General features: G+C 41.4%; 1 protein-coding gene across 1 annotated transcript in view; it reads left to right on the top strand.

Annotated features, from left to right (window-relative positions):
• Positions 1-24,038, top strand: part of FMO4 (flavin containing dimethylaniline monoxygenase 4) — a 34,334-nt gene extending 10,296 nt beyond the window's left edge. The window contains 6 exon segments of the mRNA XM_029229846.1: positions 7,052-7,194; positions 8,099-8,295; positions 9,369-9,721; positions 15,513-15,582; positions 21,956-22,307; positions 22,309-24,038. Coding sequence (XP_029085679.1) covers positions 7,052-7,194; positions 8,099-8,295; positions 9,369-9,721; positions 15,513-15,582; positions 21,956-22,307; positions 22,309-22,383 — 1,190 coding nt within the window. The 3' untranslated portion in view covers positions 22,384-24,038.
• The last annotated feature ends 587 nt before the right edge of the window (positions 24,039-24,625 follow it).

The raw sequence follows: 24,625 nt of genomic DNA, 5'->3' as shown, positions 1-24,625 counted from the left end.
TGTTGAAAGTACAGGTCATGTAATATAGAGTTATTAACCAACTGTACTTTTTCTTGTAATGTCCCTGCAGGCCTCATCTGTGAGGCTTGTCCTTCTCCTGCCCTTGGTTGCAATTTCAGGCCATTCCCACCGCTTTTCTGCTCACTCTCAAATAATGAAAAGTCCTCCTCTGTCATCTTTTTTGTTTGTTTGGCCGTGCCATGCAGCATGTAGGATCTTAGTTCCCTGACCAGGGATGGAACCCGTGCCCCCTGCAGTGGAAGCAGAGAGTCCTAACCACTGGACTGCCAGGGAAGTCCCCCAACTTCTCATTTTTATAGCTGAAATGTTCTTTCTCGTGTAATAGTAAAAACTGGCAATTACCTGTAATGATGAAGCTTCTCCCCTCCCCCAGCCAGCTCCTGCTTTGTGCTGACAGCAGCAGTGAGAAGAGATGGTGCGCTTGGCTGCTCTCTTCCTCTGCCAGTTCCTCCTCCAAACCTTTCACTCACCAGCTGCAGTCTCTGGCCCTTCCAGAATTGGAGTCAGGGCAAGGACAAGAAGAAGTAAGGGGGCAGGAAAAGTCTTTCTTCACTGGCACCAACCAGGTGCTAGTTCTCTCAGGCCTTGGGGGTGTTTAAGATCCATGCTTTGTGGGGTGCTTTCCTAGGCTCTGCTCCAGAGACTCCCCATGACTAGGGATCGTTCCGTGCAGCCCCTGTTGCTACAGACCAAGCACTCTCAGACTGGCCACTTTACAAGTTCCTAAACCCTAGCTCCTCCCCAGGTCATTTCCATAGACTATCTATTAAGGTCTCATTGCCAGTCCAGATGGCTACCTTGTGCAAAGTCCCTTTAAATTGGCATCAGACAGGCTCTCTCCTACATGGCTTTCATCTGGTCCACATGAGACATGTATTCCACACTGTCAGCAGTAGTAGATGAAAAACTTGCTACTGGTGCAGCCACCCCTTGCAGGCAGTTCCAGTCACAGCCTTTCAAGCGTGGGTCACACACCAGTCTCTGTGCTCCATAGACTCCAAGGGTCGAGGTCTCGCAGGGGTCTCCCAGAAGCCCCTTGAATATGGCTTCGTGTCAAGGAGACAAAAAGTGCAATAGCACTTTAAAATCCTTTCCTGAAAGTCTCCAATTTCCAACCTCTGGCCACTTTGACTTCAATCCCTGAAAGTGAGAGGCAAAGGATCACAAAACCGGTCTGCATACACCTTCTTTGCAAATTCTGCCTAGTGGGTTTAGCACCTCCCTGGGAATGTGGCAACTATTTGTTGCCATATTTAGTGCATTTAGTTTTCAGCTTTGGGGGCCTCAGCAGGCAAAGACTCCTATTAAAACATTGTGTTATATATAGTAGCTCTTCAATAAATGTTATTGAGTAAATGAATGAATGTGACTGTCTGGTAGGAGAATGATAGGTTCCAGGAGACAGTTTCATCTTTTTACATTAAAATTGCAAAAGTACTTGAAGTATTGGGGTGAGAGGCTGAGGAACACTTTAAAGTGCAGCGCCTCCCTTTCCGATTCATTGTCAGTGCTTCATCTCACCGGTCACAGGGTCTGAAGGTGGCTGGCCCCATCGCTGTTTATTTCCTCTGCCACCTCTCATTGCTGAAGCTGTTACCACCGACCCTTTCGAGCTGGTCCCCAATGAGGGTCCTCCTGCCCGGTGCCGTTCGAGCCAAGAGGTCAAATTCGGTTCAGAAGCAGAGGAAAGCTTTATTCTTTGGTCAGAGAGTGGACAGGTGCGAGATCTGGCTCTAGAGCAGGCGACCCCCAGGACGTGGTGGGGCTGCTTTGCGGGGTTCTGTCAGCAGGGAGGGGGCAGAGACAGGCACAGGCTCACACTCCAGATCGAAGTTTGGACCCAGAGACTCTGCACACAGCCCATCACCGCCACCACCTTCAACTGAGGGTCACGTACTGCGCTTCTGCACACTCCCCTGAGCTGAGGCATCAGCATAGCCATTTCACACTAGGAACTCAGGTCTGAAGGGCCAGAAGCGAGGCCTCTGCACGCAGCACCCTGTGAGCAAGTGACACTAGACTAAGCACAAAGGAAAAGACAAAAAGGTTAAACTTTATCTTATTACCCAGACTAGGCTCTGCTGGTGACAAACCCCTCCTCTCTTTTGTCCTTCTCCTCATTCTTGAGGGGCGCTAGGGGGCGCAGGTCCATCTTTTGTACCCCCCGGAAGAGGACCAGACTTCTTCCCAGATGCCTTTAGATGCGTTTGATGGTCACCAGGCCTCAACACTAACTGTTCATATTGCTGAGCAACCATCATTTATCTAACCCTTTGGAGACAAAGGACACCAGATAATTTAAGATGCATGGTCCAAATATTAGCAAGAGCAAGATTTTCCTAAAAATGCAGGTATCTAGGTCTTTTGCCTGTAGGCAAACGTGCCCTGATATGGAGGCTCACTGCAGTGGCCTAAGTATCCCTGGTCACACTTTGTTGTTTTTTTGGAAGAAAAGCTTCAGGTCAGAGAGAGGTTCGCATGAGTCAGGGGGAGTCCATGGCCCCAGGTTGTCTCTCCGGAGGTAGCGTTTAGGGTCCTCTTCACTCAAGGGTGATGTGCCCACAGAGCGATCCCTGCAATGTCAGGGCAGAGTAGGTGGTTAGGGTCACCGAGTGGGGTCCGCTCCCCTTAGGACTGAGCTGTCTTGCAGGCTGCTGGTTTTCCAGGTTTTTAGGTGTCCCCAGTCTCCTTGCCAGAATGGGTAGAGGGCCAGGTTGGTGGGTGCAGGCAGCACCTGGTTACCATATTCCATGAAAGCTTTCATAGTTTCTCCTCCCTGGAGGGCACACTTGAGTTGTTCCATTTCAAGTTAAGGCGTCCCTTCTCTCGGGCTCGGGTAGTGGCTGTACCATAGATGAGTTCAAATGCACTTAACTTTCACTTATCCCTTGGGGCTAATCACATGCGGAGCAGGGCAACTGGAAGCAACTTCATCCAGTCTTCTTGAGTTTCTGGACATAGCTTGGCTAAGGCCCATTTCAAAGTCTGAACGGAGCTTTCTACTCTCCCCAATAACTGAGGTCTCTAGGCTGAGTGCAGAGTCCGCCCACAGTGCCCGTTATCCCCTTCATCACTTGAGACACAAATGCTGGACCATTATTACTTTGTAGGGACCCTGGAAGCCCAAACCTGGGAATTATTTCTTTTAGTAACGTTTCTATACACCCAGAAAAAGAGTACTAGCACCAAGAGATACCTGAAATTGCCAGGTACTCTCGCCATGCCAGTGAAATCAGTCTGCTAATCTTCCCCAGGATATGTCCCTCTGGTCTGAATGGGCCTCACCTGGGGGCCTCTAGGGGGTCTGGTGTTGGAGCTGTTCATTGTGCAGATGGGGCATGTCTCAGCTATCCGACTGATTATACTTTTCATGCCAGGAGTTACCATGACCTCAACTAGCCAATTATATACCTGTAGTGAGTTCCTTGATGAGCCTCCCTGATGGCTTGACAAGCTGCAGTTTGGGTGAAGAAGTATTGCCCGTGTTCACTAACTAGCCACCCATGGCCTCCTAGATCTCTGTCGAAGCCCCATTTTCAGGCTCTGTTTAATTCTTCCTCTGTGCAGATTGAGGAACAATTGGATGGATCTGGCCTTTGAGGTATGAGGGGTAATTGCCAAGTTACTGGTTCTATGGCTGCCCGTTCAGCAGTTGCATTGGCCTTGTCATTTCCCTTTATTACCTCTGCATCCTTCTCTTGGTGACCCCTACAATGAATCACTCACCTTTTTTGGAAGCTGTACTGCTTCTAAGAGCTTCAGTATTTTTAAGCCATGTTTCACCTGTTTATCCTCCACAGCAGGCATACTTCTTTCCTTCCAGATAGCCCTGTGTGTGAAGGATGGCATATCCTGGGAATCTGTGTAAACATCCGTGTAAAATCTTCCCTAAGACTCAGGTGAAGACTATCAACTAGGCCTTTTGGACAGAAGTCCCTGGGGGTAGGCTTCTTGCTTCTATGACTTAGGTCTGGGAGGTCACTGCCTATCCTGCCAGCCTTTTTCCTTCTCTCATAAAACTGCTCCCATCTGTGAATCATTCCTCTTCAGTGTTTGGGAGAGGTCACTTCCTAGGTCAAGGCGACTGGAATAGATCTTGTCTATGGCTTCTATATAATCATGCTCCAAGGGCCCGATTTCTGTGGGTAGCAGGGTAGCAGGATTTAGCCTGTGACAGTTTTTTTATGGTAACAACTGGGTTGTCTAAAGGCATAGCCTGAACTTGAATCAACTTTCTGGGGGTTAGCCATTCTGTTCCCTTAGAACTTAACTGAAGCCTGAACCTGGTGTGGAGTCCGTATAGTGATTGGCTGACCAAATGTTAACTTTTCAGCCTCCTTTAGCAGGGTTGTAGTAACTGCTATTGCCGGTAGACAAGAAGGCCATCCCTTAGTAGTTTGATCTAATTGTTTGGAGAAATAAGCAACCACCTGAGTAAGGGGTCCCATTTTTTGAGCTAATACCCCAAGGGCGATTCCCTTTCTTTTATGAATGTAAAGGTCAAAGGGTTTAGCTAAATTTTGGAGGGCCAGGAGAGGAGTCTGAAGTAACTGCTTTTTCAGTTCTTCAAAGGCCCCTTTACATTCTGAATTCCATTCAAAAGGATCATTATCTTTTCAACTTTTCATACAGAGTCCCAGCTATTAAACCATAGTTAGGGATCCAGATGTGGCAAAACCTGGCCATCCCCAGGAAACCCCTAAGCTGTCTTTTAGTTTCAGGAGGGGCGAGGCAGCAAATGACTTCTTTCCTTTCCTGGGGTATGCTTCTCTTGCCTTCTGTGAGAATGAAGCCTAGGTAGGTCACCCTAGTTTGTGGTGTTTGAACCTTTTTCTTGGATACCTTATATCTTTTATCTGCTAGGTTGTTCAGGGTGGTTATAGTATTTTTGTCAGAGGCCTCATTAGTAAGGCTGGCAATCAGAATTTCGTCTACATACTCGAGGAGGGTTCCCTCCTCCAGATGTAGATCTTTTAGGTCTTTAGCTAAAGTTTCCCCAAAGATGGTGGGAGAATTTTTGAACCCTTGAGGCAGGACTATCCAGCAGTATTGTTGTTTTTGTTGCATGTTTGGGTCCTGCCACGCAAAAGCAAAACTTTCTTGTGGCTCTGTGGTTAATGGAATACAGAGGAAGACATCTTTTAAATCTGATACAGAGCCCCAGGTCCTGGTGGACGGTAAAGCGGCCAGCAGGGTGTAGGATTAGACACTACTGGGTGTATATCTTCAGTGGCTTCATTGACGGCCCTGAGGTCCTGTACCATCTGGTATTTCCCATTGGGTTTCTTTACAGGGGGAATGGAGGTATTACAGGCTGACTGACATGGTATAATAAGGCCCTGGTCAGTTAGGCCCTGTGACACGGGCAGTTCCCAACAAGACCTCCCAGCAGAGTGGGGTACTGTTTTCTATTAGGCCATGTATGTACAGATTTTAGATGGACTATCATGGGACTGGCTCCTACAGCTCATCCCATCCATCCCTGGGCCCAGACCTCGGCATTTATTCCAGGGAGATCAACTTGCTCTGTCTGGGGAGGTTTGTCCTCAGCCATTAACATTATCATCTTGTGCCCTTTGTCTAAGGGGACACCAGTCTCCCATTAGGTGTATAGTAGCTCCCAAGATATCTCTTCCTAGCAGAGGTACGGGGCACTCGGGAACATGCAGGAAGGAATGGGTGAGCCTGTGTTTGTCCAGTTTACATTCTGATGGTTCTATGAATGTCCGTTCTTGGACCTTCCCTGAGACCCCCATAATTTTACAACTCTTGTGACTGAGTTTACCTGATCTGGTGTTCAGAACTGAGTAAGTGGCATGAGTGTCAACTAAGAATTCAACAGGCTTTCCCCCCATGTCCAATATTAGCTGGGGCTCCTAGGGGTCAATTGGTGTGCCAGCTTAGCAGCCCCCTGGCCCCATCATTCTTCATCTATCTGGCACTCCCTTCCAATGACTCAGGGTGGGTGGTAGTATAGATTCAGAGGCATTTCCTGAATGCACTTCTGCACACGGTCTGCTGAGCTGAAGTGTCAGGCACAGCCATTTCACACTAGGAACTCTGGTCTGAAATGCTGGGTACAAGGCCTCTTCACATGGTATCCTATGAGCAGGTGAAACTAGACTAAGTACAAAGGAAAAGAAAAAGGTTAGACTTTATTACCCAGTTTCTACTTTTATTTCCAGGGAATTGTTAATGGACTTTGCCAGTGACACAGCCACCACTGTAAATAGCTCTGCTTCCACTGTTACTACCATTCCTAGTTTATATGAATCCATGGTTTATGTCTGTTATATATGCCAAGGAGATAATTACCAAAAAAAAAAATCAAGAGGAGAAATATTTGGTAGCCCTTTTCATATATAGTATATCAATATCGTAATAGTGATACTTCCATTGACAGAGTGTTAGGAGCTTGAAAGATCAGTTAGAAATACAAATATAAATAACAAAAGAATAAAGTATAAATAAGCATACAGTATAATAAGACATTAAGCATATAATAAGACACAAAGTAAAATAAGCATGAAGTAACAAGCCTAAATCACAAGAATAATTACTTTATTTACATGAGAACATGCCACACAATTTCTTTTTGTAAAAAAGAAAATTTCTTAATTCAATTTGTAAACATGTTATATACATAAATCACATTCTGATAGAATATATCTATTGGGTAAAATAACATGCATCAACAGTCTACTTCTTGTCTAGGATGTTCAGGTCATGCATGAGATGTTTCTTATTATTGTCTGCAGTAAGCTTGATTTCCCTAAGTAATTGCTTTAGAACGGAACACGCATGAAATATAAGTTCTCCTATGTTTTTAACAAGGCATGTTATACTAAATCAGTATCTGAGCTTACAGCATCCAGTGGGATAGGGGATGATATACTGGTTCTACTGCCTGCAATTGGGAGCAAGAACAAAGGGCTGCCATATTTCTGGGACTTGCCTTTTCCCACAGACCCTATGCCTGCCAACGAAGGAGTTACAACTCTAGATATTTCTGATCCCTCTGTCCCTTCAGGAATCCATAAGTTTAAAGGCCAGATCCTGCACAGTCAAGAGTACAAGATCCCAACAGGCTTTCAGGACAAACGCATCTTAGTGATCGGTCTTGGGAACACTGGAGGGGACATTGCAGTCGAGCTCAGTCGAACCGCAGCTCAGGTACACCATCTCTGAATCTGCACTCCCACCCCCAGCATCATTTCTGGTGTCTGGAGAGTGGTATTCAAGATTATAAAACACACCGGCCAATCGCTAAATTATGTGGACACAGGGTAAGTGAAAAAAAAATCTTGAAAATCCCTAAAGCCTCTCATAATGCACGCTTTACAGAACTGAAAAGATGTCCAAGAGATGTCCAAGAAGGGTCTAAGAAAATTGTGTGGATGCCAGACCACTAAGTATTTTTCAGAGGTACCCCTGAAACAAGATCAAATGAGCAAATTGTTCTACCCATGCCAACTGTCTTTCTTTCACACTCTCTCTCTGTAATTCTGGAAAGAAAAACCATGTAAAAAGAGAAAGGGGAGGTTGTTTTCTGAACATCTCCAAGTTTTCAATTAGGAGTCAGATTTGTACTTCGTTTTGAGGTAAAAGCACCCGTTACTTTGCCCAAGAAGTATGCATAATGATTTTAGAAATTCCAAGCATAGATCCACAAATTAGAAATCTATTCCACTTTATCATAAATTATAGGACAATGATTAGATTTAGAAATAATAGATTTTTATTTAATTTAGTTAAAATTGCTTGCTCAAAACCTCACTTTAAATCCTATATTATTTACATGTAAAACATTGCCAGCTCAATAGCACATGTCTGCTAGTACTATAATTCTTTACTTTAAACATGATGAAAATACTTAACCAATACATAGACCAGGTCAAAGTGATTTATGAAAATAATGACAGCAGGGGGAACACCTAGTCATTTGTAGATCTAGGTACAACTTCACCAGTCTTCTGTTGTTATAAGACCAGAATGTTATAAATCGTTTGAAACATATTGAAGAAAAATACTACAAAAATGATGCACATGTATTTATCCTTCTTGCCTTACTTTTTAGGTTCTTCTCAGTACTAGAACGGGTACCTGGGTCATCAGCCGCTCTTCAAATGGGGGCTACCCATTTAATATGATGGCTACAAGACGCCACAATTTTACTGCACAAGTTCTGCCTTCATGTGTACTAAAGTGGAGTCGAGAGAGGGGCTTGAATAAAAGATTTGATCATACGAATTATGGACTAAATATTACTAAGGGGTACTTATATTTTTATTTAATGGTAAAGTTATTTAATCAATATTTCTCATTCTATTTTATTCAAAATATTGAACTCAAAATGTTCAATAATTGTGACATTGCCTTTGTTTATCCTGTTCTAAGCTTATTCTTTTAAGACAATGTCTATCAGTACCACAGAAGTTCTTGAAATAGGAGTACTCTCTGTCTGGTAGCAAAATAGTAATTGATGAGGCTAGAAGAAAATGAAGGATGGAAACTTTATTTCCAGTTTGAAAATTATGCAATTTAAATTGGCCTTGAGGGTTCACAGGATGGCTGCCATCCACAAATAGAATATTTGCAGCAACAGTGAGTGCAGATGGCCAGCTCTCACTAACCTTTAATAAATGTCTACTCTGGCTGAACGATTAGAGGTATGAATTGCCAATAGGAATTCCTAGAGTTATATATTTTAATACACATCTATATAGAGCTACACATTGGCAAGGAAAAGGAAAACTTTGAAATGAATGTAAAGTCATTAAATGTGATTTTTATTATATGCATGACCCAAATATTTTTTCTTGGGTAAGATGGCTTTCAACTTACAAAGAAAATTAATAACAACGAATGATTCAACATGTAAATTTTATAGACATTATGTCTGCTGCAATTAGGTAGAATGTTCATAATGAAAATATTTATTATGAAAATCTATCAGATTCAATTTTTTTAATCCAAAAATTTTTTTGTAATTTCCTCTTTGCCAAATGCCAATCCTTTGAGGCCTGGGTGATGTGGACCCAAAACTGACTATCAAATGGATTGTTGTGTACTTGATCCTGACATTGCTCCAGAAATTAGACCCAAGAGATAGAGAATTTTAAACCCCACAGGAAAGAGTGGGTTTAGTCATTTTCTACATGCCTTCTACTGGGAGCAGGAAAACAAAAGATGTTATAGAAACAGTAAGTCAGATAGACAACTTTGAATTAGACATTGGTCAATTTACTCCCTTGACGTGGCAGATATTCTGAATTGACTAAATAAATCATTTGCTGAGTGTCTTATAAATATAACCACAGTGAATAATTTTCTCCTCTGTGTCAAAGGAAAAAACCAAAAACAATTGTGAATGATGAGCTGCCAACCTGTATCCTCTGTGGGACAGTCACTATGAAAACCGGCGTGAAGGAGTTTACAGAAACCTCTGCTCTCTTTGAAGACGGGACAGTGGAAGAAAACATCGATGTTGTGATCTTCACTACAGGATACACCTTTTCTTTTCCCTTTCTGGAAGAACCTCTCAAAAGCCTTTGTACAAAGAAGACATTCCTGTATAAGCTGGTCTTTCCCTCAAACCTAGAGAGGACAACACTGGCTATGATTGGCTTCATCAGCCTTACAGGATCCATCTTAGCAGGCACAGAGCTCCAAGCACGATGGGCCACAAGAGTATTCAAAGGTACCTGGACTCTATTTAAAGCCCTATGTGAACAAATGAGTCTTGAAACCAGTCCCCTGAGATTTAGCTAAAATCAAACAAATGTGAGTTAAAGTAACATAAAACATCCAAAAAAATTTTAGTGAAGAATTAATTTTATATATGTGTAATATTATGATGGGTGTGCTTATGTCATTAATGTGACTGAGTGGAAAAAGAGGCTTTGACTCTGTGGATAGAATAAATTTGGACAACAAAATAAAATCACATTTCTCAGAGTAACTGAAAATATTAGAAGCTTCAGGATCCTGTTTTATACTACTCTAGTCAAATCAAGTCTAGTTTAGTCCATTTACTCCTAAGTCTTTCCATTTATGACTATCAGTAGAGTTTTATATTGCTTCCTAAGAAAGACACTGAAATAATATACACTGTGAATAAAGTTGGGGTCTAAGGAGATAGTGACTTTTAAGCAATGCCCATAAAAACACTGTAGACACTGGACACAGATTGCTATCAGTTATCACTGTAAGAGCAGAGGTGACAGAGTCAGGGCTACTGGGGTCCAATCCCAACTCATTAGCTTTGCGAGGACCTCTTTAAATCTCAGTCCCTTTTTCTGTAAAATGAGGATAATAAAACCTGTTTCACGGAGGTTTTGTAAAATGAATAATGTCTACAAAGCAATTAGCACAGTTCTTGGCACAGAGTAAATGCTCATTAACTTATAGCTGTTGTTCTTACTATTGCTATTATTATCATACCTCTGTAAAGTAGGGCAAGTTTTAGATTCATAAGCATTTTAAAGAATTCCATTTGTAACTGTATTATTGCATTTGTAAAAATATAAACAGCAATCACAGTTGAGCCAACCAGCTGTCCTTTAGCAGAATTATACCCTTAATGAATAAAAACAATCACCAATAATTTATAAATAGCATATAACACAATATTAAGTAATATTGATTTCTGTCACACTGTAAAAATGCATTAGATATCAACCATACTTTAAAATGTTCTCCTAAACTGACAAACATGATATTTTAACTGGGAGGGTGAGGAGTGGAGGGGAGGAGAAGGTGATTAGGAAATCTCATTTATTTGTATTACAGAAAAAATTCCATGGCATTTGTGATTAAATTATTACAAATGTTTACTTAAGGCTAATTAAAGTGCTTTCACAGCATTTTCCAATTATATTAAAACAATAGCAAAGATCAATAAAACTAAAAGCTGGTTCTTTGAGAAGATAAACAAAATTGATAAACTATTAGCCAGGCTCATCAAGAAAAAGAGGGAGAGGACTCAAATCAATAAAATTAGAAGTGAAAAAGGAAAAGTTACAACGGACACCGCAGAAATACAAAGCATCATAAGAGATTACTACAAGCAACACTATACCAATAAAATGGACAACCTGGAAGAACTGGACAAATTCTTAGAAAGGTATAACCTTCCAAGACTGAACCAGGAAGAAATAGAAAATATGAACAGACCAATCCCAAGTAATGAAATTGAAACTGTGATTAAAAATCTTCCAACAAACAAAAGTCCAGGCCCAGATGGATTCACAGGTGAATTCTATCAAACATTTAGAGAAGAGTTAACACCCATCCTTCTCAAACTCCTCCCAAAAATTGCAGAGGAAGGAGCACTCCCAAACTCACTCTGCGAGGCCACCATCACCCTGATACCAAAACCAGACAAAGATACTACAAAAAAAGAAAATTACAGACCAATATCAATGATGAATATAGATGCAAAAATCCTCAACAAAATACTAGCAAACAGAATCCAACAACACATGGAAAGGATCATACACCATGATCAAGTGGGATTAATCCCAGGGATGCAAGGATTCTTCAATATACGCCAATCAATCAATGTGATACATCATATTAACAAACTGAAGAATAAAAACAACATGATCATCTCAATAGATGGAGAAAAAGCTTTTGACAAAATTCAACACCCATTTATGATAAAAAACTCTCCAGAAAGTGGGCATAGAGGGAACCTACCTCAACATAATAAAGGCCAAGTATGACAAACCCACAGCAAACATCATTCTCAATGGTGAAAAGCTGAAAACATTTCCTCTAAGATCAGGAACAAGACAAGGATGTCCACTCTCACCACTCTTATTCAACATAGTTTTGGAAGTCCTAGCTATGGCAATCAGAGAAGAAAAAGAAATAAAAGGAATCCAAATTGGAAAAGAAGAAGTAAAACTGTCACTGTTTGCAGATGACATGATACTATACATAGAGAATCCTAAAGATGCCACCAGAAAACTACTAGAGCTAATCAATGAATTTGGTAAAGTTGCAGGATACAAAATTAGTGCACATAAATCTCTTGCATTCCTATACACTAACAACGAAATACCAGAAAGAGAAATTAAGGAAACAATCCCATTCACCATTGCAACAAAAAGAATGAACTACCTACGAATAAACCTACCTAAGGACGTAAAAGCCCTGTACTCAGAAAACTATAAGACACTGATTAAAGAAATCAAAGACGACACAAACAGATGGAGGGATATACCACATTCTTGGATTGGAAGAATCAGTATTTTGAAAATGACTATACTACTCAATGCAATCTACAGATTCAATGCAATCCCTATTAAATTACCAGTGGCATTTTTTAGAGAACTAGAACAAAAAATCTTAAAATTTGTACGGTGACACAAAGGACCCTGAATAGCCAAAGCAGTCTTGAGGGAAAAAAACAGAGCTGGAGGAATCAGACTCCCTGACTTCAGACTATACTACAAAGCTACAGTAATCAAGACAAAATGGTACTGGCACAAAAACAGAAATGTAGATCAATGGAACAGGATAGAAAGCCCAGAGATAAAGCCATGCACCTGTGGTCAACTAATCTATGACAAAGGAGGCAAGGATATACAATGGAGAAAAGACAGTCTCTTCAATACGTGGTGCTGGGAAAACTGGACAGCTACATGGAAAAGAATGAAATTAGAACACTCCCTAACACCATACACAAAAATAAACTCAAAATGGATTAGAGACCTAAATGTAAGACCAGACACTATACAAATCTTAGAGGAAAACAGGAAGAACGCTCTGTGACATAAATCACAGCAAGATCTTTACTGACCCACCTCCTAGAGTAATGGAAATAAAAACAAAAATAAACAAATGGGACCTAATGAAACTTAAAACTTTTCGCACAGCAAAGGAAACTACAAACAAGATGAAAAGACAACCCTCAGAATGGGAGAAAATATTTGCAAACAAATCAACAAAGGATTAATCTCCAAGATATATAAACAGCTCATGCACCTCAATATTAAAAAAACAAACAACCCAATCAAAAAACGGGCAGAAGACCTAAATAGACATGTCTCCAAAGAAGACATACAGATGGCCAAGAGGTACATGAAAAGCTGCTCAACATCACTAATTATTAGAGAAATGCAAATCAAAATTACAATGAGGTATCACCTCACACCAGTCAGAATGGGCATCATCAGAAAATCTACAAACAACAAATGCTAGAGAGGGTGTGGAGAAAAGGGAACCCTCTTGCACTGTTGGTGGGAATGTAAATTGATACAGCCACTATGGAGAACAGTATGGAGGCTCCTTAAAAAACTAAAAATAGAATTACCATATGACCCAGTAATCCCACTACTGGGCATATACCCAGAGAAAACCATATTTCAAAAAGACACATGCACCCCAATGTTCATTGCAGCACTATTTACAATAGCCAGGTCATGGAAGCAACCTAAATACCTGGCGACAGAAGAACAGATAAAGAAGATGTGGTACATATATACAATGGAATATTACTCAGTCATAAAACGGAACGAAATTGGGTCATTTGTAGAGACGTGGATGAATCTAGAGACTGTCATACAGAGTGAAGTAAGTCAGAAAGAGAAAAACAAATATTGTATATTAACGCATATATGTGAAACCTAAAAAATGGTACAGATGAACCTGTTTGCAAGGCAGAAATTGAGACACAGATGTAGAGAACAAACTTATGGACACCAAGGGAAGAAAGTGGGGGCAGGGGGTAGGATGAATTGGGAGACTGAGATTGACATATATACATTAATATGTATGAAATAGGTAACTAATTTTTTTAAAAAGCCACAATGAAATATCGCCTCATACCTATAAGAATGGCTATTATCAAAAAAACAAAAGATAACATGTGTTGACAAGAAGGTGGAAAAATTGGAACCCTTCTACACTATTTGTGGGAATGCAATAGTGCAGCCACTATGGAAAATAGTATGGAGGTGGCTAAGAAATTAAAATTAGAAGTACCATATGACCCAGCCGTCTCACTCCTGGGTATATATCCAAAAGAATTGAAGTCAGCATCACAAGGAGATATCTGCACTGCCATATTCATGGAAGCATTGTTCCCAATAGTCAAGATATGGAAACAACTTAACTGTCCATCAGTGAATAAATGGGTAAAGAATATACAGACAATGAAATATTACTCAACCTTAAAAAAAAAAATCCTGCCATCTGTGACAACATAGATGAATCTGGAGAACATTATGCTAAATGAAATAAGTCACAGAAGGACAAATGCTGCATGATCCCACTTATATGAGGAATCTGAAATAGTCAAGCTCATAGAAGCAGAGAGTAGAATGGTGGTTAGCAGGGACTGCGGGAAGGGGAATGGGGAGTTGTTGTTTGATGAGTATAAAGTTTCAGTTATGCTAGATGAATATGCTCTACAGATCTGCTGTACAGCACAGTGACTATACTTAACAATACTGTATTACACACCAGAAATTTTGTTAAGAGGACAGATCTCATGTTATGTTCAATGAAAAAAAAGAAGACAATCCCAAAACAAAAACAAAAACACAGAAGACTCTTAAGTGCCTGGATTTTTTAGATATTTTATAATGAGCTCAAAAATGCTTATCAGAATGACAGAGCTCAGCCCTGCCCCCTCCCCCGTTCAGGAAAAAAAAAAAAAAAAGGAATGACAGAGCTGAGAAAACAAAACTTGATTAGATCACACCATAGCAGTGATTGCAAGCCTCTCCAGAGAGCCTCCAAGAGGCAGTCTGGGAACCACCAAGTAAAGTCTTTCCAGCTTTATACAGGATAAAATGATCCCAGTGGCAAGTATACTACAGAGCTAAGTCAGACCTTTCTCATGTAGGTTAGTAACCCCACACCCTGAGGTCAGCAACTTGGCAACTGACAAGGGCAGGACTGGCCAGAAAAGAGAGACTGTCCGTGTCTAGGTGGATTATTGAGAACAAGCACATCCTCACAACAGCTCAAGCAGACACAGCCTTTGTGAGATTGAGACACTGCCTGGCCCCTTCCATGCCTGAGCCTCCCCATGTAACAAAATGAAGACATACCAAAGCAGGGTTATAAGAACGGGGTCATTTTAAGTGTTTACAGTTAACCAGCTAATAGTTTTAATGCACACACACAAATATAATGTGGAGGTATATATACAGTATAATATAAATAATATTATATGTCAATATATGTAAAGTGCAAGTGCAAGCAGATGAAGAGGGGCAGGTCCTGATGACCAGTGCAGTGCAGACTCAGCCACGGGGCATCTGTCCTCACAATTCCAGCAGTACAGTACCCTGCTTAAGTGAATTCAGAGGGGGAATTTACCTCCAAAAAATTACCCTCTGCACTCTAATTCCATTCTAAGCTTTGATGACCACATGTTTTGAGGTTGGAGCAGTGGGGGGCCAGAAATCAGGGGGAGGAGAACTCAACAGAAGAGGCACATGTGACTTTACTGTTGTTTCTGACTTTTCTTACAGGACTCTGTAAGATACCTCCATCTCAAAAATTGATGGCTGAGGCTACGAAAAAGGAGCAGCTCATAGAAAGGTATGAAATATAGCCTGCTACCAATATATTCCATTACAAAAAAAAAAGAGATTTTCAATATAAAAGCCATTCCTAGAGAAGCAATGTGGCAGGATGGAAATAATTGCATTATGAGTCAGAAGAATACGTTTTCAGTCCTAACTCATCCAACTAGATTTGTGGTCCTAGATGTGTCCAGTGGAGGGACCAGGTCACTCCACTGAGCCTGGCCCAGGACAGATGGCAATCCTTTGTTCACTTGCCCCCAAAGCCCTGTTCTCTTTGTTCTCCTCCTACTTCTCAGGCTGCTCTTTCTAGGCATTTACAGGTGTCTCCTCTTCCTCACTCCTGAAAAATGGTGGACCCCAGCCTTAATCCTCAGACCTCTTCTCACTTCTATTAACACTACTCCTAGGTGGCCTCACCAGGCCTGTGGCTTTAAACGCCATCATACACTCATGGCTCCCAAACTTGGATCTCTAGCCCAAATCTCTCCTCGGAGCTCCAACTCTTTTTTTTTTTTTTTGCGGTACACGGGCCACTCACTGTTGTGGCCTCTCCCGTTGCGGAGCACAGGCTCCAGACGCGCAGGCTCAGCGGCCATGGCTCACGGGCCCAGCCGCTCCGCGGCATGTGGGATCTTCCCGGACCGGGGCACGAATCCGTGTCCCCTGCATCGGCAGGTGGACTCTCAACCACTGCGCCACCAGGGAAACCCGGAACTCCAACTCTTAATCCAACTCCCTCTAGATAGCTCCACTTAGATATGTAATAGGTGTTTGAAATTTAATATGTCTAAAAACTAACCCTCGACCTCCACCTGCACATGGGCTGCTCTGAGACTTTCCCCTTCTCAGTCAATGGCTACTTATTCCAGTTGAACAGTCAAAAACTTTGGAGTGACCTTTTTTTCCTCTTTTTCTCTCACATCCTCAGCAAATACTGTCAACTCTTACCTTAAAATAAATTCAGAATCCAGACCCTTCTCACGACCCTGGCTGCTACCACCCCAGAACAGGCCACAATCATCTCTCACCAGGACACTTGCTGTCACCTCTTATCTGGTCTCTGTACCTCCTGTCTGCTATTCTACAGTCTAACCTTGACGCTGCACAAGAGTGACCAATGCTAACATTGCTCTTCTGTTGAAAACCCTCTGACTGCTTCCCATTTCACTCCCAGAAACTTCCCTGCAGCTCTGCACCCCTATAGGCAACCAGCTACCTCTATGCCCTCATTGCCTCCTGTGCTCCCACCTCACCCATACTGCTCCAGTCACTCCAGACAGCTCCCTGCTCTTCCAACATGCCAAGCATAGCCCCCTCAGAACCTTTGCACTTACTGTTCCCTCTCTCTGGAATGTTCTGCCCCCACCCCGTACCTGTAGGTTCACTCTGCTCAAATATCACCTCATAAGAGAGAAGCCTTCTCTGAGAACACTGTATAAAATGGCAAACCACTCAGTCTCATCATTGCCTCCTTCCCTTTACCCTCCTTTATATTTCTTCATAATTCCTATTACCACTTGATATATTCTATATCTATTTGGCTGGGGTTTTTTTTCTACAGCCTGATGATTTTCCCTGTTAGAATGTAAGTTCCTTGATAGCAAGGACTTTGTTTTACTCACTGTTGAACTCCCAGCACCTAGGATGGTGCCTGTCATGTGATACACACTTAAGATTGATTGATTAATTGAAGGAAAGAATGAATAATTGAAAGAATGACATTGGCACATCATGAAGGTTTACTAACAACAGAAATAAGTGGGAACAGAGCCTTCATATACACTGTACAGTTGACCCTTGAACAACACAGGTTTGAACTGCATGGGTCCACTTACGCGTAGAATTTTTTCAGTATATTGGAAAAATTGGGGGAGGTTTGTGACAATTTGAAAAAACTCACAAATGAATCACAAAGCCCAGAAATACTGAAAAAATGAAGAAAATTTAGGTATATTATGAATGCGCAAAATATATGTAGATACTAGTCTACTTTATTATTTACTACCATCAAATATACAAAAATCTATTTTAAAATTTATCAAAACTTGCACACATAAACACAGACCATGCATGGCACCATTCACAATCAAGAGAAATGTAAATAAATGTAAAGATGCAGTATTAAATCATAACAGCAGAAACTTAACTGTAGTATATACTGTACTACTGCAATAACTTCATAGCCACCTCCTGTTGCTATTGTGATCAGCTCAGGTGTTTCAACTATCAGCTTAATATGTCATGTGATGCTAATCATCTCTGCAAGAGCAGTTCATCTCTCCAGTAAATTTCGTGTCTCAGTAAAAAGTGATCTCTTGCAGTTATCACGTATTTTCCGTCGTGTTTAGTAAACCTTGAATAATACCACAGGACCCATACAAAAGTGTCACTAGTGATGCTAGAAATGCTCCCAAGGAGGAGAAAAAAGTCATGACATTACAAGAAAAAGTTGATATGTACAATAGATTGAGGTTTGCTAGCTGCAGTTGCCTGTCTTTTCAAGATAAATGAATCCAGCATAAGGACTGTTATTTTAAAAAAGAAAATTTGTGAAGCCATCGCTGTAGCTATGCCAGCAGGCATGAAAACCTTGCACTTTTTGTGAAATACCTTTTAATCTTGTATTGAAAATGCAGCTTTTATATGTGTGCAGAATTACTATAAGGAAGGCATAGTTATAGACTAACATGACTTGAGAAAAAGTGAAGTCATTACACAACAACTTAAAGCAAAAGAAAAGTGAGGAAGATTGTAATGCCAGAGAAGGATGGTTTGATAACTTTAGAAAGAGATTTGTCTTTTAAAATGTCAAGATAGGGACTTCTCTCATGGCTCAGTGGTTAAGAATCCACCTGCCAATGCAGGGGACACGGGTTCAAGCCCTGGTCCAGGAAGATCCCACATGCCATGGAACTACTAAGCCCACGCGCCACAACTACTGAGCCTGTGCTCTAGAGCCCATGAGCCACAACTACTGAGCCCACATGCCACAACTACTGAAGCCTGCGCGCCTAGGGCCTGTGCTCTGCAACAAGAGAAACCACTGCAATGAGAAGCCGCACAGCACAACGAAGAGTAGCCCCCGCTCACCGTTAACTAGAGAAAGCCCATGCGCAGCAACGAAGACCCAATGGAGCCAAAAATTAATTAATTAATTGATTAATTTTTTTTTAAATGTCAAGATAATGGGAGGAGCAGCTTCTGCTGACCAAGAGGCAGCAGACAAAGTTCCAAGACACCAAGACAATCATTGAAGAGAAGGGATACCTGCTTGAACAGGTGCTTAATGCAAACAAAAGTGCCCTATTCTAGAGGGGAAAAAAAGGCCACAAATGACATTTATTAGTCAAGAAGAGAACTAAGCACCAGAATTTAAGGCAGGAAGGCATAGGCTAACTCTACTGTTGTGTGTAAATGCAGTCAGGTTTATGATTAGGACTGCCTTATCTATAAAGCTGCTAACCTCAAGCCTTGAAGGGAAAAGATAAATACCAGCTGCCAGTCTTTTGGGTGTACAACAAGAAGGCCTGGACAATGAGAACCCTTTTTCTGGATTGGTTCCTTCCATGCCTTGTCCCTAAAATCAGGAAGTTCCTTGCCAGTAAGGGACTGTCTTTTAAAGTTCTTTTGATATTGGATAATGCCCCTGGCCACCCAGAACCCATGATTTTAACACAAAGCGCTGAAGTGCTCTATGGAAGGAATCGTCAGTGCTATGGAAGAAAACAGAACATCGGGAAAGTCTGGAAGGATTACACCATTGAAGATGCCATTGTTGTTACAGGAAAAGCCGTGAAAGCCATCAAGCCTGAAACAATAAATTCCTGCTGGAGAAGACTGTGTCCAGATCTTGCACATGACTTCACAGGATTTATGACAGAGCCAATTAAGAAAATCATGAAAGAGATTGTAGATATGGCAAAAAAAATAAAAATAAAAAGCAGGTGGTGAAGGGTTTCAAGATAAAGATCTTGGAGAAATTCAGGAGCTAATAGAGAGAGGGCTTCCCTGGTGGCACAGTGGTTAAGAATCTACCACCAATGCAGGGGACACTGGTTCGACCCCTGGTCCAGGAAGGTCCCACATGCTGCAGAGCAACTAAACCCGTCTGCCAGAACTACTGAGCCTCCGCTCTAGAGCTCACGAGCCACAACTACTGAGCCCACGTGCCACAACTACTGAAGCCCGCATACCTAGAGCCCGTGCTCCACAACAAGAGAAGCCACCGTAATGAGAAGCCTACACACCGCAATGAAGAGTAGCCCCCACTCACCACAACTAGAGGAAGACCCAACACAGGCAAAAAAAAAAAAAAAAAAAAAAAAAGAGCTTAACAGAGGGAATTCCCTGGCCATCCAATGGTTAGGACTCTGTGCTTCCACTGCAGAGGGCAAGGGTTCGATCCCCGGTCTGGGAACTAAGACCCTGCATGTCACGCACAGTGCGACCACACACACACACACACACACACACACACACACACACACACACACACACACAAAAGAGCTAATAGAAACCACACCAGAGGAACTAACAGAAGACAACTTGATGGAGATGAGTGCTTCTGAACCAGTGCAAGATGATGAGGAAGAAGACATAGAAGAAGCAGTGCCAGAAAACAAAGTGACATTAGACAATCTGGCAGAAGGGCTCCAATTATTTAAGACTGATTTTGACTTATTTTATAACATGGACCCTTCTATGATACAGGCACTGAAACCAAAGCAAATGATGGAAGAAGAATTGGTACCTTATAGAAACATTTTTAGAGAAATGAAAAAGCAAAAAAGTCAGACAGAAATTACAGTGTGTTTCCATAAAGTCACACTACATGTACCTGCCTCTTCAGCCTCCCCTTCATCTCCTCCACCTCTTCTGCCTCTGCCACCCCCAAGACAGCAGGACCAAGCTTCCTCTTCCTCTGCCTCCTCAGCCCACTCAATGTGGAGATGACGAGGATGAAGACCTTTATGATGGCCCACTTCCCCTTAATGAACAGTAAATGATCATCATGCCCTACCGTCAATAGATTTATCTGTTGTGTTTGTGTGTCTGTCTTCGTGTGAAAATCTAAAAACTGCACGGCAAGAACTGTATGAGAAGTTTTTGTGTCATCATCGTCATCATTGCTTAAGTATTTGTCATGCAGAACATCATGTGTAAGACTTGTACTGAAGTGGGTAGCCCATCCTTACATAGGTATAAAGTGAGTGATATTTACAGTAATATAAAATTAATAATGTGTTAGTTTTCTTACTATTTTCTAACTTTGCTTTCAAAGAATTACATTACTGTACAGTATGCCTCTTTCTCTCATATTTGGAGAAACTGTCTATCAGCCTGTCATCACAGGTAAGTGGGTTTTTTTAATGTAACAATGTTTCCAATACTGTACTATATGACTGTAATGCTGTATACCATAAAAATTTTATAATGATTCATTCATTAGTATATAGGCTAGGGTTCCATGAAATAATCACATTGCTGCTTCTTTTTCATTATCAATGTATGATTCATTATACTTGTAAATAAATATGAATTTCTTTTTCACATTATCTTTTCATTTTTGATGTCTAGTGTTTGGGATACAAACAACATCTACAGTATTTTGTATCATATAAGACAATATTGATATAGTTACCAATAGACAATTCATCTTATAAACAGATGACATAAACTCATGGTATTGATGAGTACAGTACAGTACTGTAAATATATTTTCTCTTCCTTATGATTTTCTTAATAACATTTTCTTTTCTCTGGCTTACTCACTCTATTATAAGAATACAGTGTAGAAGCATACAACATACAAAATATGTGTTAATCTACTGTTTATGCTGTCAGTATGGCCTCCAGTTAACTACTAATAATTTATTAGTAGTTAAGTCTGAGGGGAATCAAAAGTTTCATGTGGATTTTCAACTACATGGTGGGTTGGTGCCCCTAACTCCCTCGTTGTTCAAGGGTCAACTGTACTTATATCTGTATCATGTTCAGTACTGCTACACCAATTACGGTCCTCTCAACTCACAATTAACATCAATAAAAATAATTTAGGTAGCTATATATGTGATGCTTTCTTATCATGTTTATTTATTCAACAAATAAGATATTTGAACTGATCTGATTTTATCCTCCTATCAAATTCAAGAACCTAAAACATTATTTAAATCTCCTCTTCCAATTGCCTCCTTCTACCATCTCCTTTAACAAAATTAATTATGCTCACAAATACCCTATGCAAATAAACTCCTCTTATTTTTTTCTCTTCAACACAGAAAAACATTCCTGACATGGTTTGACTCCAATAGAAAGAAACAAAATGGTGGGAGGTGGGGTAACTCATAACTTGAAAATCAAAAGTGATCCATCTTCTTTCCTATCAGGGGTTTGATGAAAGATACCATTGGAGACAAACTTGACTACATTTCCTACATGGATGAACTCGCTGCCTGCATAGGCACGAAGCCCAATGTCCCACTTCTGTTCCTCAAGGATCCCAGACTAGCTTGGGAAGTTTTCTTTGGACCATGTACTCCTTACCAGTATCGCCTAATGGGCCCTGGAAAATGGGATGGAGCCAGAAATGCCATCCTGACCCAGTGGGACAGGACACTGAAACCCTTAAAAACTCGAATAGTTCCCGATTCCTCCAAGCCTGCCTCCATGTCACATTATTTGAAAGCTTGGGGGGCACCTATCCTGCTCGCCTCCCTTCTACTGATCTGTAAATCTTCACTTATTTTTGAAACTGGTGCCAGAAAAACTATGGGACAGAATTTCTCCTTACTTAATAAGTATTTGGCGAGGATAAATCTGCTTGGTTATGAGGGTTGTACCAAGTCATATTAATTCTATTCCCAAATATCTTGTGTTCTTCACTTCTCCATCATAACTGTTATCATCCAAGGTTAGGTCTAATCATCTCTTATCTGAATTACTGTACTATCTTTCTCTCTAGTCTCAGTATCCCCTTTTTTTTTGCCTCCTTTACCTAAGCAATTATTCTAAAATAAAAAATATTGTCATTGTTTCTATCAAGATCCTGGCAGGAATAAGATAGAACTCAAATTAGGTAATTTAATATAAAGATTATGTCAAGTGGTTTGGGCAGAGTGTAGGGAAATCATAAGTAGAATGAAATTCTGCCAGACTAGTAACAATGAGGTGCTTCTACCATCCGTAGGCCTAATGAGGAAAGGGGAGAAAACAATTATGAATGAGAGAGAGGGAGAGAGAGAGAGAGATTATGTACAGAGGGCCACCTCTCAAGAACTATGACCTCCAGCTGACCAATGAAGGCAGTCCATGGTGACCCCAAAAGTACTAGGGAAATTAATTGCCGAATCTTAGGCTCTTCCATCCCGCTGCCCGTGCTCCCCAGTGGCCTAACCCAACCAAAATTTAGAATGCAAGGTTACTGACTATTGTGGATTTAATTGCACACACCCCCCCCCCGCACCAGAAGATATATTCAAGTCGTAACCCCTGGTACCTGTGAATGTGACCTTACTTGGAAGTAGGATCTTTGCAAATGTATATAAGTTAAGATGAGATCATCCTGAAGTAGGGTGAGCTAAATCCAATATAAAAAGAGAATCCTTATAAAAAGAGGATAAGACACACAGAGACACAGTCACAGTGGAGAATGCCACGTGAAGACAGGCAGAGATTGGAGTGATGCATCTAAGGATCGCCAAGCAAGCAAACACTGGAAGGTAAGAGAAAGGCACAGATCAGATTCTCCCTCAAAAGCTCCAGAGGGAGCAACCCTGCCAACAATTCCGGACTCCTAGCCTCCAGAACTGTGAAAGAATAAGCCACCCACTCTGTGGTACTTTGCTATGGCAATCCTAGGTTACCAATACACCCACTGATGTGTTAGGAGGTGAGCCTCCGAAGCCACAGAGCAAAGCAAAGATGATGGGGAGTGTATAGGAAAGGGCAACCAGAAAGGATCCAGAGCAGACATGTTGCTTTCCAATGTAAAAATCCTTCAAAGTTTGTCCCTTGATTAGAGATAATAAATTCCTTAGCCTGGAAGAGGAGACTCTTCATGACCTGAGTCCCTTTGCCTAGGTCACCAGAATCCTGTCCTGCAGCTACCCCTCCACTTCAAACCCTGCCATCTAGTACTACCAGACTACGGACTGTGCTGTACCTCCTCACTTTGGCACAAGCTGTTGCCTCTTCCAGCCCCTCGAATCCATACCTGACTGTCTTTCTAGAGAGAGCTTGATCTTCGCCCTCTGTGAAGCCTTCCCTGATTCCCCAAAGCAGAGTTGACTGCCCCTTTGTAATGATTGTGCCTCATGTACTACTCTATCATTGTTCTGTTCTTACTATAGTATAATTTTCTTTTTGTGTCTGTCTCCTAATGAATGGTGAGTTCTTGAGAGGAACCATGTTCAGGTAAAACACTGCCTGATAAAAAGACTGCAAAATAAATATTTGATGACTGAACAGTGACCTCACTGGCTGACGTTCCTTGTCTCTCCTCTTCTACCCACATTCTTTTCTTCTGCCAACTTGATAAATTACCTCAGATTACCTCAGCTCTGCAAATGAACAAGGACAGTCCACCAACACCTATTTCACAGACAGTCTTTGTGGCAATCAGAATAAATACAACTAACTAATCCATAACTGGGAGCCAGGTGTACTGGCTCAAAGTGCTAACTCTAGTATTCAACCTGGATTATAATCCCAGCTCTTCCATTAGCTGTAAGGCCTTGGCCAAATTACTTAGCCTCTCTGAGCCTCAAGTGTCCTCAGCTGGAAAATGAGGAGAAAAGAATAGTATCACCTACCTCAAAAGTAAACATTAAGTTTACTTAACAATATAGCGTGTTACTTACACAGTAAATTGCCTATTAACAGCTGAGGAGTCTGAGGACATTTTTAATTCTCTGAATTAAAGGATTTGAAAATGATTGCCTGTTGCCTAATCAGAGAGTATGGCCTTTGCTCTCTGTGGATTGTCTGGTAGCACTTTCCAACTACGATTACTCTTTTGTCCTTGTGCCCCACCCCCACCCAAACCTTGAGGTGTGCTG

The sequence above is a fragment of the Monodon monoceros genome, unplaced genomic scaffold (assembly GCF_005190385.1).
Source record: "Monodon monoceros isolate NGI ecotype Baffin Bay Population unplaced genomic scaffold, NGI_Narwhal_1 Super_Scaffold_18, whole genome shotgun sequence".
NCBI lineage: Eukaryota > Metazoa > Chordata > Mammalia > Artiodactyla > Monodontidae > Monodon > Monodon monoceros.
This window is presented reverse-complemented; position numbering and strand designations above follow the sequence as displayed.